The sequence below is a fragment of the Protopterus annectens genome, chromosome 1.part1, assembly GCF_019279795.1.
Source record: "Protopterus annectens isolate FY-2018-M chromosome 1.part1, PAN1.0, whole genome shotgun sequence".
NCBI lineage: Eukaryota > Metazoa > Chordata > Ceratodontiformes > Protopteridae > Protopterus > Protopterus annectens.
The window spans coordinates 1,743,919,126-1,743,936,020 of NC_056726.1; the positions used below are offsets into that span (position 1 = coordinate 1,743,919,126).

The following is a 16,895-nucleotide window of genomic DNA, read 5'->3' on the forward strand; positions in this document are numbered from 1 at the left end:
GTAGGCAAATGAATAGTTTGGTTTAAAGCCACACTAGAAACCACTTTAGCCATGAAAGAAGGGTTAGTATAAAGACACCCTATCCTTGTGGAAAATTAAGAAAGGCTCAACCGCCATAAGGGCCTGTAATTCAGAAACCCTTCTCGCAGAGGTAATGGCCAACAAAAAAGCAGTCTTCCATGATAAATATTTCAACTCTGCAGTTGCTGCAGGCTCAAAAGGTTGTAGAGTGAGTTTCTCCAACACAAAATTGAGATCCCAAGCAGGAGTAGGAGCTCTACGTGGGGGCCTTATATTCTTTGCCCCTCTAAGGAATTGCTTAAACAAAGGATGAGAAAATAATGGTGGGTCACAGTCATAGTGAGCAGAAATTGCTGCAGCATGAACCTTTATAGAGGAGAAGGACAAACCTTTGTCCAATAACTCAGTAAGGTATTGAAGAGCAACACTTAAATTAGGTTTAGAGACATCAAAGTCCTTTGCTGTACTCCAAAATAAAAATCTCCTCCATTTATCTGCGTAAACTTTCCTTGTACTAGGCCTTCTGGCCTCCAAAATAACATTCAAAACTTGTTGTGGAAGCTGAGACCCTCCAGGGTTTAAAACAGAATATGCCAGGCTGTAGATGTAGAGAGTGAAGTTTGACATTGAGTAAATGACTGTTTTCCTGAGACAGCAGGTGAGGAATCGAAGGCAACGGCCATGGAGGCTTCCGTACCAGACTTCTCAGTAATGGGTACCAGTGCTGTCGAGGCTAATCCGGAGCTATTAAAATCATGTTTGGCTTGTCCTGTCTGACCTTCAGGAGTACCTTTGGGAGGAGAGGCAGAGGTGGAAAGGCATACACGTGAAGATTGCTCCAATTGAATGAGAGAGCATCCACTTTCCAAGCTGTGGGATGAAACCTTTTGTGCAAAACTTTGGCAGCTGGTAATTTAGTGGAGAAGCGAACAGATCTATGTCTGGAGTTCCCCATAACACTGTCAATTTCTGAAATACATGAGGATCCAATTTCCACTCGTGGGGATCCATAATTTGTCTGCTCAACACATCTGCTAAGGAGTTCTGTGCTCCTGGCAGAAACCTTGCCTGAAGATTTAGCTGTAAACTGAGAGCAGTCTCCCACAAAATCATTGCTTGTCTGCATAGAGGATATGAATGTCCCCCTTGCTTGTTGATGTACCACATGACAGTTGTGTTGTCTGTTTGAATCAACACCTGCCCTGGAAGAAGTAAATCCTTGAAAGCTATCAATGCAAATTGGACTGCTAACATCTCCTTCAAGTTGATATGTAAATGTTGAAGTCTGGCAGGCCACGTGTCTTGTACCCATTTTCCATTTAGATGAGCTCCCCAAGCTTTGTCTGAGGCATCTGTCGTTAGAATCTGACTCGCCTCTGGTCGGGTCACAGAGAGTCCCTTGTTTAGGTGACATTCCTGAGCCCACCACAAAAATTCCTTTTGAATGCAAGGTATTATCTGAATGACAGTGTCTATATCTTGGCAGTGCTGCGTCCATACATTTTTGAGATACCATTGTAACTTCCTCATATGCAGTTTGGCATTGGGAAGTACCAGAATACAAGATGCTATGAACCCCAAGGCTTGAAGGACTGTCCTTGCAGTCAGCCTGGACTGACGAGACAATTGGTGGAAGTAAAGAGAAAGATTCTTTTGTTTGTCCGGGGTCAAAAAGGCCATCTGGGATGCTGTATTCAGCCTCACACCCAGAAAGCACATGTCCTGAGAGGGTACTAGACTGGACTTTATTTCGTTCACAGAATACCCCAGGCATCTTAACACTGCCATCACATACTGTAAATGATGAAGAAGTTCGTCCTTTCCTTGGGCCAGAATCAGGCAATCGTCCAAATAAGGATAGATTTGTATTCCTCTTAGCCTGAAGAAAGCCACCACTGGAGCCAGAACCTTCGTGAACACTCTGGGCGCAGTAGATAAGCCAAAGGGCAATGCACAGAACTGATAATGAAAAGTCCCAGCCCGAAAACGCAGATACTTCCTGCAACTGAGCCTGATAGGAACATGAAGGTAAGCCTCCTTGAGATCCAGAGTCACCATCCAGTGATCTTTGCCCAGCAGAGGTAAAAGCTGATGTAACGTCAACATTTTGAACTTGGGAATGTCCAGATATGTGTTGAGGATAGATAAATCCAAAACTGGTCTCCACGTGTTCCCTTTCTTTGGTACTAGAAACAGGCGAGAATAAAATCCTAGGCCCACTTCTGGCAGAGGGACCGGTTGTATGGCCCCTAATTGAAGTAGTAGAAATTTGTTTGTGAGCCTCTAGTCTTTGCTGAGGAGGAACGTCTGGCATGCCTTTGAAAGGAGGCAAGGTATGGAAATAAAACTTGTAACCTTGGTGTATGATATCCAATACCCATTTGTCTTGGGTAATCAAAATCCAATTTTCCTTGAAGAGTGCCAACCTTCCTCCCAAAGGTGCTGCCAGGCAAGAAGGATCTGGCAGCTGAAAAGTAGGTCATTGGGCCTGTTTACGAAAGGACTGGCCCCTGCCCTCACCGAAGATTGTGCAGGTGAACTCCCTGTTCTAGGTCTGAAAGAACTCTGAGCTCTGCCCCTACCACGTCTAGATCTACCCCTAGACTGAGAATCATAAGAAGGATCGTCCACCCCTTAGCAGGCCAATTCCTACTAAACTTGGAGGCTGAACTTGCAAAAATCTTTAACAGCCTGCATAGACTTAGCCTTGTCTTCCATTTTCTTCAAGACTGACTCCACAGGTGAACCAAACAACACATCAGACTGCAAAGGAGCATCCAAAATCCTTGTCTTAACATGGTCAGATAAATTCTGATCCTTCAGCCAGGCGTGCCTGCGAAGAACTGAACCAGTGGCAGCCACCCTAGACGAGGCCTGCACAGCATCAAAACCACATTGCAATGAATGCTTACCCACCTGTTCAGAGACATGCACCAAATCTTGTAATTCTTTACACTCAATGCCTTCCGCCAGAGCATCCACCTTAGACTTCAATTGAGAAAGAAGAAAGTTTTGATATTTCAACATATGAAACTGGCAATTCAAAGCCCTCATAGCTAAGGTAGAAGAGGTATAGAGCTTCTTTCCCCATCTATCCAAAGCTCTGGCCTCTTTATCTAGAGGAACCGGATTTTTTACAACAGAGGCCTTGACACCCTTAGGTCCCTGACTAATAGTTTCTGGGTCCGCCCTAGGACTCTTATAAAGATATTTATGAGCCTCCGGCACCCTGTAATACCTATCCGGTTTAACAGGCGCAGGAGGCAGAGAATCAGGATTAAGTGAAGCCTCTGAAAACACATCTTCCACCACATCCAGAACAGGGGGTATAGCCAAGGGCCTATGTTGGGGTAAAAGCAAAAATTCCCTAAGCCTTTTCCTAGAATCAGAGAAGTCCTGACCTTCCCACTTAAAATGTTCCCTCATAGAATGAAGTGTCTCTGAAAAAAAAAATCCTCTGGAGGAGAAGCAGAAGGAGTGGAATCATCTGCATCAGAATCAGAATAAGGAGAGTACTCCTGCAAGTCTTCAGCCGAAGACTCTGAAACATCCGAAGCCTGCTCAAAACTTCCCAACTCTGGCTCCACCCTAGGCCTCTTATCAGGAGGGAGCAAAGAACCTCTAATCAGAGTAATCAAATCTTCTGCCATTTTAAGCATGTGCTTCTTAGGCACAGACCCTGCTGAACTAGGAGTGACACCAACAGAAGCTAAACCTGGCCTGCCTCTGGGAGAAGCCTTGGAAACTGAAGGAGAGGGCCTAACCACCCTAGGAAGGGAGAGGAGTACAGTAACCTGAGAAGCCCCTTCAGCCTGACCTGCCTCTTGAGAGGCCACATCCTGCAAAATCAAAGTCTCCCCCTGAGACTCCAGAGAAGTCTCCGTCGGAACCACCGGTTCCACTAAAGCCTCTAAAGAACCGGCGTCCGGAACGGACGACTCATCTTGCCTGGGTTTAACTGTTTTGTCTTTGCGCTTCTTCGAAGAAGCGGGCGGAGAGTCCGGCGGCATAGTATAATTGCACCGCTTCAAGACCAGCCTAGCACAATCTAACCTTCGCTAATAGTGCGCTTATTGAACCTAGCACAAAAGCGACACCCAACAACGTCGTGCTCAGGCCCCAAACAAGGAATGCACAAAGAATGATAATCCCTATGCGGTATCTGTTTCCCACAAGAAATACAGTTATTCACTTTTTCTGACATCCGTAATACACTGAGGCAAGAAAAAACCAAAATATTCCCAACGGGTACTTAGCCAACTTGGATTCGGTCTGAAACTCCGAACTCGAAAAATTTCAGAACGCCGAACGGCACTTGCAACGCTGCTTCTGCATCGGACCATGCGGCAAAAAAGACTGAGGATATGACGTCGGTCATGCGCTTTTGTACCCTGACGTCCTGATGTCAGTTTAAAGCGCCTTGACCGACGTCAGCCTAATACTTTGGTATTCGGGCCGACCGAGGACAGCGGACTACCCATATGTAAGGACTGCAGCAATGTGAGATGAAGAACATCTGTAAACTTAACTTCTCACTAAACAGAAACAATAAGAATGGCAGCAATTCATCTTGTCTAAAAGGACAGTAAACCCTCTAAGCACTGCTCAAGCTAATTGGGACCCTGCTGAAGCACTGACAGCAGCAAGAAGATATTGACAATCTAGCTAGAAGTAGTGAATTATGGGAAAAAGGAAGAGCTTGAGCCAGTGAATGAGTTGCCATGTGGAAGGCCCTTTTGCAACTGGTCCATCAACTGATTGTGTACAGGCAGGACCAACTTAAATCACTTAATTTAGAAAAAAAAATATGCTAATTCAACCATAAAGCCAAACTGCCTTGCTGTGTATAAAACCTATAAAGCAAAGCATAGCCCATACACTGAGAAAACATGACATATGGTATTAAATATGGTCCTGATGACATGTTTTGAGCTAGCTCAATACAGCGGGAAGTACAAACCTTTCCGGCTATGCTACTGTTTTTAGAGGGCTAGCTCATTGGGGATAACTGTCTACACACACACACACATTTGCATATTGTAAACATATATAATACTACAAACATTTTGTATTGGGACAGAAAATGGTTTGACTAAGGACTAACACTGAAACCCGAATTGACAAGTATAATCCAGGTGTTCAAAGCAGGTCCACACCAATAGTGCAAATACAATCCTTTATTGACAGAGTAGATTAAGCGCTTTCGTCTGCTTGCAGCCAAAGACCTCATCAGAATCTACTGCTCAAACTACATCCACACATTTAAATAGTAAAAAACACACACCACCTGATCAAATAACTAACTTTTTAAAGGAACATACACTGAAAAATTAATACATCACAAAAAAAATATATTCAGTGTAACAAATCTATATACAGTTTAAAATTGCTAAAACCCAAACTCCATGATTAACAAAAGATTCCATTCATTATATTCTAAACATTATAAGATCTAAGTTTCAAAACACTACTGATACTACAATAATCATTAAGCCCCAGAGGAAGGTGAGCTTGCAGTTTTATTTGCTACATCAATTCTTTATTCAAAGATATGTGAATTTGAATTTAAGAAATTACTGGAAGGTTGTATTCCTGACAATTGTCTTAATTTGACTAAAAGTGAATGGGGCTTACTCAAAGAACTTAGCTCTGACAGGAATATTAGGTTAACGAAGCCCGATAAGGGCGGGGGGATTGTGGTGATTAAAACTGATTACATTAACCATATGAATGGAATGCTGCTTGAGGACAGTATGTATGATGAAGCGTCCATTAACATGGTGAATCTATCTTATGTGCAAATAGATTATTTACTGAAAGATATGTTTGATCAAGGTGCGATAACTTTTGATGAATACAATTTTCTTAATTGTGAATATCCACTTGTTCCTTCCATTTTCAGTCTACCTAAGATCCACAAGAGTATTGTGGATCCCCCACATTAAGACCCATTGTGAATGCTTCAAAAGCGAAAATTCATCCACTGGCCAGATTTATAGTTAGCAAAATGAAGTGTTTGGATGTACATTCTGAATTATGTAATGACTCTTGGGACTTCTTAGGTAAAGTCAGGAATATGGCATTCTATGAGGATATCGTGTTTTTAACCACTGATGTCAACTTAATGTCATTCCACATGACACTGGTATGGAATGATTTCAGGAATACATTGTCGCTACAGGTGTCTTTTCTAACAATGATGTCCATGTGCTAACTTCACTTATGGAAACAGTTCTGAGTTGTAATTATGTCTATTTTGAAGGTCAGTATTACCATCAAAAATGTGGAGTGGCTATGGGGTCCGCTTGTGCCCCCATTTTTTCCAACATTATTATGTTGGAATGGGAAAGGAGGTCCTTGATGGGTTCAGACTTTGAGCGATTCTGGATTTCCTGTTGTCACTTTCTGGATATCTTTATTGCATGGAAAAGGGCCTGTTGAGGAGATTGTCAACTCTGCTGAATATTGGAATAATACCACTACCTTCCTTAAATTTACTTACACTAGTCATCCAGATGTTAACTATTTGGATGTAAAAATAAGGAAGGACTATGTTAGCAGAAGGTACATCAGCAATGTTTACTGGAAACTAACTTACTCTAACAGCCTCTTACATTTTAATAACTGCCACCCCCCATCACCAAACAAAGGGGCTTGTCAAGGGGCCCATATTGTTTCAGATGATGAAACCTTTTATCAAGAAGGTGAAAAACTGGCAAGGATGTTAACAGCACGTGGTTATCCGAATTTGTTATTTCAGCAAGAGTTCTCTAAAGTGTAAAAAGGAATGGGTTAGTTTACAGACCAGTCTTAAAGGATACAGTTGATTAGACAAGAATGATAGGGGATGGGAAGGATGGTTCAAAACCACAGTTTTCTAGGGCGTTTATTACCACCTTTACCAGTAAGCATGATGACATTGTGAAAACACTGAAAAGGAACTGGAATATTTTTAGCTGTTTTGAAGGGATTCTGGAATATGTTGGGAAGGAGCCTAAAGTGGTATTTAGAAAGGCTAAATCTATTAAAAATTACCTGGAAGGTGATGCTATCAATAATCCTCCACTAAGTTTTAGGAGACCATGTACCCACAAATGTGGAACTTGTCCACATATTAAGAAGGGGGATACTTTTTTGGTTAAACAATTGGTTCGACCCAGGTTTCACTGTAATTGTAACACAAAGGGGGTTGTTTATTTGGCTCAATGCAAGTGATGTGCTAAATTTTATGTTGGGAAAACGCAGAGGCATTTCAGGGACCGGATTTACGAGCATATTTTGGATATTAGCCATCAAAAAAAGACCAATGCATTAGCGAAACATATATGGCAGTTCCCTGAACACGAATTTACATTTATTTTGCAGTGGAGCAGGTATGTAAAAATCCCCGGGGTGGGCTATGGCAGGATTTATTGGAGGCTAAAGAATTGATGTGGCAAATAAAACTGCAAGCTCACCTTCCTCCGGGGCTTAATGTTTATTGCAGCATCAGTAGTGTTTTGAAACTTAGATCTTATAATGTTTAGAATATAATGAATGGAATATTTTGTTAGTCATGGAGTTTGTGTTTTAGCAATTTTAAACTGTATATAGGTTTGTTTCACTGAATATATTTTTATAGTAATTATTAATTTTTCAGTGTATGATCCTTTAAAAAGTTAACTGTTACTTAATCAGGTGGTGTGTTTTTTTTACAAATGAAATGTGTGGATGTAGTTTGAACAGTAGATTCTGATGAAGTCTTTGGCTACAAGCAGATGAAAGTGCTTAATCTACACAGTCAATAAAAGGATTGCATTTGCACCAATATTGGTGTGGACCTGCTTTGAACACTGACACAGCAAATGGTTTCTTTGGATCAATTAACTTATTACCATGTCTCACAAAAAATGTGCATATCTGAGTAATAATTTTAGTGCATTTTTGATAAAAAATAAATATCCTTTGCATACGACTACACTAACTGATCAGAGAAAGATGTGGGAGTAATTGTGAATAAATAACTTTTACTATGACACAGAAATAGTACCCTGAATGTAAAATGGGAAAACAAAACAGAAGTACTGACACTTATTTTGTTAGAGAAACTGTAGATGGAAAAACATTCTCATAAGAAATAGCTTTGTAGAATGCACAGATCAGAGGAGAAGCAGCCAATCATCTCCAAGTCTTAATGACAGTCGTAAGTCTAAATAGCTAAGCGTTTTACCTCAGGTCTAGGGTTCCACAATTTCACCGCAGCTTCAATACCACTTGTTGCTAGAAAGCAGTAGCTGGGATGTGGCTGCAAACAGTTCACTATGGACTCATCTCCCTGTAGTATGCGCACTAGGTTAGTTGTATCCTTTTCCCAAATAAAAAAAGAGCCATCATCGGAGCCACTCACAATGTACTGGGCATTGCTAGAAATAGAAAAAGCAGAGTTGTTTGAAAGTGCACCTTTTAAAATGAGGACATAAGAATAAATAATGCAACACTCCAGTAAAACTCAACATTAATGAAGTTTACTCCTCTTTTTGTTGTAATGTGTAACATTTTGGTTTGAAAACCTAATGTTGTGAACACACACTAACCAAACAGCAGAGTGGAGAAAGACTAGTAGCAGCATTCAAAATGTTTGGGCTTCTGATCAGCAATGTCAGTTATGATTCTACTAGAATTTTAAAACAAGCATTCTGAGCAAGCCAGGGCAAGCATAGAAAGTAAAGTAGTACAAGTTATTGCTAAAAGCCGCAATGGCAAACTGTACCTTAAAAAGACCTGGCCAGAAATGGACAGCAAGCTTTTAGTGTAAAATAAGGTAAAATGGCAGTGAAAATTAATTGCTACACTGTAAATCAAGCCACAACAAAAACTTACCAGAATGAAGGTGCAGTAGTAAAAAAAATCAGCAAACTTCAACAAAACGATTGGCACCAACATAGAGCAGCAAAGTATTTAATAAGAACAGGAAATAAAGTAGCAAAGCTTTCAGGTATCCAGTACCCTTCTTCAGTGTTTAATAATCACACATAAAATAGTCACAGTTCTTATACATATCAATTAATCACACAGCCAATAAAAAATAATTAATAATGCAATTAAATGCTAGGTAATATACTTTTAAAACTACATACAACATTTTACAAACTGTTTTGGTCTAGAGAGTCATCTGTTTGAGTTTTAAAACAGGTTTAACCAAGACCATCTGGTTGACACCTGGTGGGTGTTCAGCCTGTAGTCTTAAATCCACTGATCTTCCTTATTTTCTAGTTTGGTGTTTAAATCTCCTCTTCTAATAGATCTCATCACAACTTCCATAACCCTGAACTTAAAACTATGGGTGGCATTTTCAGATGCATGCTTTGCTAAGGAGTTGGACAGTATACCTCTTCTAATTTCAGAATTATGTTCTATAATCCTGTCCTTTAAACGTCTGGTTGACTTACCCACATAAAAACACACACATTTTGTGCAAGTAGCCAGGTAAATAATATTATTAGTGTTACAAGTAGCAAAACATTTAAAGGTGAAAGAAATGTTACTGTTAGGGTGTATAAATCGTTTTCCTCAATAAGAGCACAACAGCAGTAGTTATGGCAAGCAAAAGTGCCTTGCTTAGCCCCTTCTATTTTGTGATTTCACTGTCTGTATGTCCTTATAACAATCTGCTTTTAAGGTTCATACACTTTCTATACATGAACGTAGTTCTATACTAAGTTCAGGTAGGCTCCTAAGGATGCCTCAGTTATTGGTCACAATTTTTCTAATATCTTCACTGCATCTACTATATGTAGTCAATTATTGAACAACTTGCGTATGAGCATTATTATTTTCCCTATGGGGGTAAACCGAATCTCAGTTAGATAGAACATGACCTTTAACATCTTCTAACATTTCATCCTCATAGCCCCTCTCTCTAAATGAAGCCAAAGTTTCATTAATCTGAGAAACACATTTGGAATCACTAGTGTTTAACCTACTCATACGCATCATTTGGCTTTTAACAATACCCTTATATATATGGGGGGCTGCATGCTTTTTCTATGCAGATACTTATTTTTATTTACTTCCTTCTTAAAAACAAAGGTTTGTATTTCTGTACCATCATATACAACATTAACATCCAAAAATTCCATGCTATGGTACGAATAATGCATGGAAAAAAGTAAAAAGTTTCTAGTAGTGATAAGTAAATCAACATCAGCAATCAGTTCACTTTCACTCCCCTCCCATACAAAAAAGATATCGTTCACAAACCTCTTGAAAAATGCTACATTTCTAACATAGTGATTTGAGTCTAAATTGACAAAGATCCTCCCATCCATTCAGAGTTAATGTCGCATAACTGTTGGCGACCCCCATAATTTGATGGAATTTTTGGATGTTAATGTTGTATATGATGGTACAGAAATACAAACCTTTGTTACTAGTGATTCCAAATGTGTTCCATATGTTCTAACAGAGATTTGGTTTACCCCCCCCCATTTTTTGGTGAAATAGTGAGGAATCATGACAGGGAAAATAATAATGGTCATACGCAAGTTGTTCAATATATGACTACATATAGTAGATGCAGTGAAGGTATTAGAAAAATTGTGACCAATAAGTGGGGCATCATTAGGAGCCTACCTGAGCTTAATAACACCATTAGCCATAGACCTACGTTCACATATAGAAAATGTATGAACTTTAAGAGCAGACTATGTTATAAGGACATGCAGACAGTGAAATTACAAAACAGAAAGGCTAAGCAAGGCACTTTTGCTTGCCATAACTGCTGTTGTGCTCTTATTGAGAAAGATAATACATTTATGCACCCTAACAGTAAAATTTTTCACCTTTAAATGTTTTGCTACTTGTAACACTAACATTATTATTTACCTGGCTACTTGCACAAAATGTGTGTGTTTTTATGTGGGCAAGTCAACCAGACGTTTAAAGGACAGGATTATAGAACATAATTCTGAAATTAGAAGAGGTATACTGTCCAACTCCTTAGCAAAGCATGCATCTGAAAATGCCACCCATAGTTTTAAGTTCAGGGTTATTGAAGTTGTGATGAGATCTATTAGAAGAGGAGATCTAAACACCAAACTAGAAAAAAAGGAATATCAGTGGATTTTAAGACTACAGGCTGAACACTCACCAGGTGTCAACCAGATGGTCTCGGTTAAACCTGTTTTAAAACTCAAACAGATGACTCTCCAGACCATAACTGTTTATAAAATTCTGTATGTAGTTTTAAAAGTATATTACATAGCATTTAATTGCATTATTGTCTTTTTTATTGGCTGTGTGATTAATTGATAGGTATAAGAACTGTGATTATTTTATGTTTGGTTATTAAGCACTGAAGATGGGTACTGGATACCTGAAAGCTTTGCTACTTTATTTACTTTCTTATTAAATACTTTGCTGCTCTACGTTGGTGCCAGTCGTTTTGTTGAAGTACACTGTAAATCAAACCATTATGTTCTGTAAAAATTCAACAATTTAGGCATTATCTAAAGAGAGGGATAGTAGGTGGGTAATACTATTATTCTAGGGACCTCTTACTCCAATACATACTGCTACAATACAGTCTCACAACAGTATTGATGATTTCACAGGATACATTTGGGCAGACTCCCAAACAGATATAAAGAACTAATCCCATGCTGCACAGGTAAAGGACCCTATGGAACACTGCTGTGCCAGTCTCTGCTTTTCTCTAGGCTACGTTTTATAAATGTGTACACATTTCTCTACGTTGCTGAACTAATTTGTTTTACATCAAAACTTTTAAAATAAGCACAAGAAGTGAATGCCCTAGTGGCATGCGCTCTCATAGAATCCCCTCACCTGTTTTTGTTTGCATTTGTCAAAGTAGAAATGAATACAATGGGCCAGTGATTTAGATTAGGTTTGCTTGGTGACAATTCTTCAACTTCCTTAGCTGAAGAAACTGCTGATCAGCAATACTGGCATATTCTGTCCTTTTCAAGTAGCATCTCAGTTGCATGCTATTCCAATAAAAGCTATTCTGTATTTGCTTATTTGAAGGACGGACTACATCTGGAAGAAATAGTTTAAAAATAAGTACAGTTTTGTACCTACCATAAATGTAGATGTCCGATAGATATGCAACTGCAGTCCTGACATATGGGTTGTCCTGCCTCAGGCAGCCCTTCGGTCGGCCGGATTCCAAAGTTTGGGTCCGGCGTCAGCTGATGTCGCCTCCTCCCCGACGTCAGAGCGGCTGGGGTATAAAGGCATCAGCCGACGCCATCTTCTTCAGTGTTTCTTGCCCCAGATGCCAGGTGCCCTCCAAGAAAGGCTAAATTTTGTGAATGGATAAACAAAAAATCCAGACATGCACAACAGTAATAAACAGATACACCATAACAGATATCCCCAGCTTATAGGAAAGGGGGGAAATGGACCCAAGGGAAAAAACAGAGGGGTAGGAGGGAGGGAAAACCTGACTGCAGTTGCATATCTATCGGACATCTACATTTATGGTAGGTACAAAACTGTACTATGTCCTTCAAGAATGCAACTGCAGTCCTGACATATGGGTTGAATACCATAGCCAAGCTGGGGGTGGTAGGACTAAGCAAGAGATGGTGTAGCTAGAAGGCCCTGCAGGACTGCCGAAGCAAAGCCTGCTCGGGATCTGAGTATAATGGCAGGTTGTAGTGTTTTGTAAATGTATGCACAGAGCTCCATGTAGCAGCCTCTAGAATATCTTTTGTAGCCACTCCTCTTAGAAAGGCTGTGGATGTGGCCATAGCTCTGGTGGAGTGTTGTCTAATATTAGCTGGCACACTTTTTCCATGGAAAGAGTAACAGAATCTGATGCAGTGTCCAATCCATTTTGAGATAGTTTGCTTGGTGACTGCCTTTCCTTGTGCCCCAGCAGCATAGGCTACAAACAGTTGGTCAGACTTCCTGGTAGACTTTGTTCTGTCCAAGTAGTAGCGTAGTTGTCTGTGAATGTCTAAAGTATGCAACAGCTTTTCCCCCTTGTTTTGAAGGTTAGGAAAGAAAGTAGGCAGGTGAATTGCTTGGTTTAGAGACACTCTGGATATCACCTTAGGCATGAAGGAAGGATTGGTCCTAAGAGAAACTCTGTCCTGATGAAAGATGAGAAAAGGAGGAACTGCCATGAGGGCCTGTATCTCAGAGACTCTTCTTGCTGAGGTGACTGCCAACAGGAAAACGGTTTTCCAAGAGAGAAATTGCATTTCTGAAGATGCTGCTGGTTCAAAAGGAGGAAGAGTTAATTTTTCCAAGACGTAATTGAGGTCCCATGCAGGAATTGGTTGTTTCCTTGGAGGTTTGATATTCTTTATACCCCTTAGAAACTGTCTTAGCAAGGGATGCGAAAACACAGGTGGATCACAGTTGTAATGTGCTGAGATAGCTGAAGCGTGGATTTTGATGGAAGAGTAGGAGAGGCCACTGTGAAACATTTCTGCCAAGTATTCTAATATCAGAGGTATGTTCATCAGTGAAGCATCCTGGCCCTTGTTGACATTCCAGATGATGAATCTCTTCCATTTGGCCGAATAGGTTTTTCTGGTGGAAGGTCTGCGTGCCTCCAACAAAATTTCCTGAACTTTTTTGGAGGAGGAGTCATGGATCCCAGTCATGGAACTCTCCAAGCTGTCAGCTTTAAGGTTTGCAGATTCTGATGAACAGTCTTGTAGTTGTGTTGAGTCAAGAGCTGAGGCCATTGAGGCAAGGGCCACGGTTTGGTGCGAGTTATGCTCAGTAGCAGTGGATACCAGTGTTGTCTTGGCCAGTCTGGAGCTATCAAGATTCCTCTTGGTTGTTCTGCCTTGATCTTCAGTAACACCTTGGTGAGTAAAGGTAGGGGAGGGAATGCATAAATTGTTAGGGCATTCCAGCTGAAGGAAAGAGCATCCGTTTTCCAAGCTAGAGGATGGTGTATCCTTGTGCAAAACCTTTCCAGATGATGATTGAGATGAGATGCAAAGAGGTCTATGTCTGGTCTTCCCCATGCAGTTGTTATTTGTGAGAAAATGCGTGGGTGTTGCATCCATTCGTGTGGATCCAAGACATTTCTGCTCAACCTGTCTGCCAGAACATTGTCCTTGCCCGGAACAAACTGGGATTGCAAGTAGAGGTTCAGTTTCAGGGACTTTTCCCAAAGAGTCATTGTTAGTCTGCAGAGGGGGTAGGAGTGAGTGCCCCCTTGTTTGTTTATGTACCACAGGACAGTGGTGTTGTCTGTCCTTATTAGCAGATGACCTTGCTGAAGAGATTTTCCAAAGGCTTCTATTGCATGTATCACTGCCAACATCTCTTTTTGATTTATGTGCTGATGCATTTCCATGGGAGTCCATTGCCCTTGAATGCATCTGCCGTCCATGTGCGCCCCCCATCCATGGTCTGAGGCATCTGTTGTAATAGTTTGACTTGTTGGAGCTTTGTTGAAAGGCATGCCTTCGTTTAAGTGACTTGCTTGAGCCCACCATAAAAATTCCCTTTGCAGGCATGGTATGAGTGGAATAATGTGTTCTAGGTTGTGGCTGTGTTGAGAACACAAGCTTTTGAGGTACCATTGTAGTTTTCTCATGTGTAGTCTTGCCAGAGGGATTAGAAGAATGCAAGATGCCATGAACCCCAGGGCCTGTAGGGTCTTCCTTGTGGTCAGGTGGGTTAGTTTTGCTAGGCCTTTGAAGTAGTCTGTTAAATGCTCTTGTTTCTCCTCTGTGAGGAAGGCCATTTGTAGCTGTGTGTTCAGCTTTGCTCCTAGAAAAATAATCTCTTGGGATGGCAGTAGTCTTGATTTTTGAATGTTGACTGTGTATCCCAAAGCCTGTAGCAATTGAATGACATAATCCAAGTGTTTTATCAAGGTTTGTTTGCTGTCTGCTTGTATGAGGCAGTCGTTCAGGTAAGGGTATATTTGAATCCCCTGGAGTCTGCAATGTGCCACTACTGATGCCAGGCATTTCGTGAATACTCTGGGCACAGTAGACAAGCCAAACGGCAATGCTGAGAATTGATAGTGCTCTGTTCCTGCAAGAAATCTGAGGTATCTTCTGCAACTGTGTCTGATAGGGACATGCAGGTATGCCTCCTTGATGTCCAGAGTAACCAGCCAAGACCCCTTGCCCAGCATGGGAAGAAGTTGCTGTAACGCCAGCATCTTGAATTTCGGCACCATGAGAAAAGTATTTAGAGCGGACAAGTCCAAAATAGGCCTCCATTGCTTTTCTTTTCTTGGAACAAGGAACAGTCTTGAGTAAAATCCCTGGCCTTGTTCCTGAGGAGGAACCTTCTCTATTGCTTTTATTTGTAAAAGCTTTGAGACTTCTCCGAGTGCCTCTGCCCTTTGATTTTGTGGCAGGTTTGGCATGTCTTGTCCTGTTGGTAAAGTATGGAAGTGGAACCTGTAACCTCTATCTATTATGTCCAGAATCCAATTGTCCTGTGTTATAATGTGCCAGTTCTTTGAGAATAGAGATAATTTTCCGCCTAAAGGTGCTTCTCTTTGAGCCTTGGTAGGCGGAGTGAAAGGTAAGTCATTGTGATTGTCCCTGTGGTGCAGGTGAACTACCTGTGCCACTTCTCTGATTTTGAGGCTGCCATTGGCGGCCCCTGTAGGAGCCTCTGTATTGCCCTCTACCTCGTGCACGCCTGTTCTTTCCCCCTTTGAAACTTGTCTAAGTCTGGAAAGGACCAATTCTTTGAAGGCCAATTCCTGCTAAATCTGGGAGGCTGAACCTGGAGGAAATCCTTTACTGTCTGTACTGATTTTGCCTTCTCCTCAATAGATTTCAACACATCCTGAGCATTAGCACCAAAAACCTTCTGTTTATCCAGAGGTGCGTCCAGGAGCTTTACTTTAACATGATCCGGCAGTGGGTGCTCTTTCAACCAAGCATGTCTACGGATAACAGCCCCTGTCATAGCTGCCCTACATGAAGCCTCCAATGCATCATAACCACATTGAAGAAAATGGTTGCTAACCTGCTGAGTGTTATGAACTAAATCCTGCAATGCCTTTCTATCTATAGGCTCAAGAGAGGCTAGCTTTTTCTGCAAATCATCCAGTAAATAATCCTGGTACTGAAACATATGAAAAAGGCAGTTAAGTGACCTCATGGCAAGGGTGGTAGAGGTATAAACTTTTTTACCCCATCTCTCCAGGGACCTTGCTTCCCTGTCAGCTGACAGTGGGTTTTTGGCTGAGGAGGTAGCCACTCCTTTGGGGCCCGGTGAAATAGTTTCTAGATCCACAGAGTGGGCCTTAAAGAGATGCTTGTGAGTGTCAGGTACCCTGTAATATCTGTCTGGCTTGACAGGAGCAGGAGGGAGAGAATCAGGGGAAGCACTGGAGTCTGAGAATACATCATCCAGGACATCCAAAACTGGAAGGATAGCCAAAGGTCTGTGCTGGGGTAACTTGAGGAAGGTACAAAGCCTTTTCCTAGAATCAGAAAATTCCTGACCCTGCCACTTAAAATGTTCCCTCATGGAGTGGAGGACTTCACCGAAAGATAAATCCTGAAATGATTCCTCAGCATCAGTGTCCTCATAGGCCTGGAAGGATTCTTCTTGGATATCTGAATGTTCTGAATCCCCAGAGGCTTCATCTGAAGAGAGGTTGTCTGCCTGCTCAGTTCTAGGCCTTTTTTCTGCAGGCGGCTGAGAACCTCTGTCTGGGTGGGGCTGAGACCCCCTGATAAGAGAGATTAGATCTGCAGCAAGAGACATGATCTGTTTATCAGACGAAGGAGCCTGTGAGGTAGATTTAGGATGGGCCTTGGCCTGGCTGGTGGCCTTAGCACGTGCAAAGGCCTTGATGGACATGGAAACAGGAGGCCTAGCTGCCCCACGTGCAGGGGTAACCTTGTCCACAGGAATGGTGTCGGGTA

At 41.5% G+C, this 16,895-nt stretch overlaps 1 protein-coding gene across 1 annotated transcript in view; it reads right to left on the reverse strand.

Annotated features, from left to right (window-relative positions):
- Nucleotides 1-16,895, reverse strand: part of WDTC1 (WD and tetratricopeptide repeats 1) — a 2,674,659-nt gene that overhangs the window by 134,108 nt on the left and 2,523,656 nt on the right. The window contains 1 exon segment of the mRNA XM_044084279.1: nucleotides 8,231-8,423. Coding sequence (XP_043940214.1) covers nucleotides 8,231-8,423 — 193 coding nt within the window.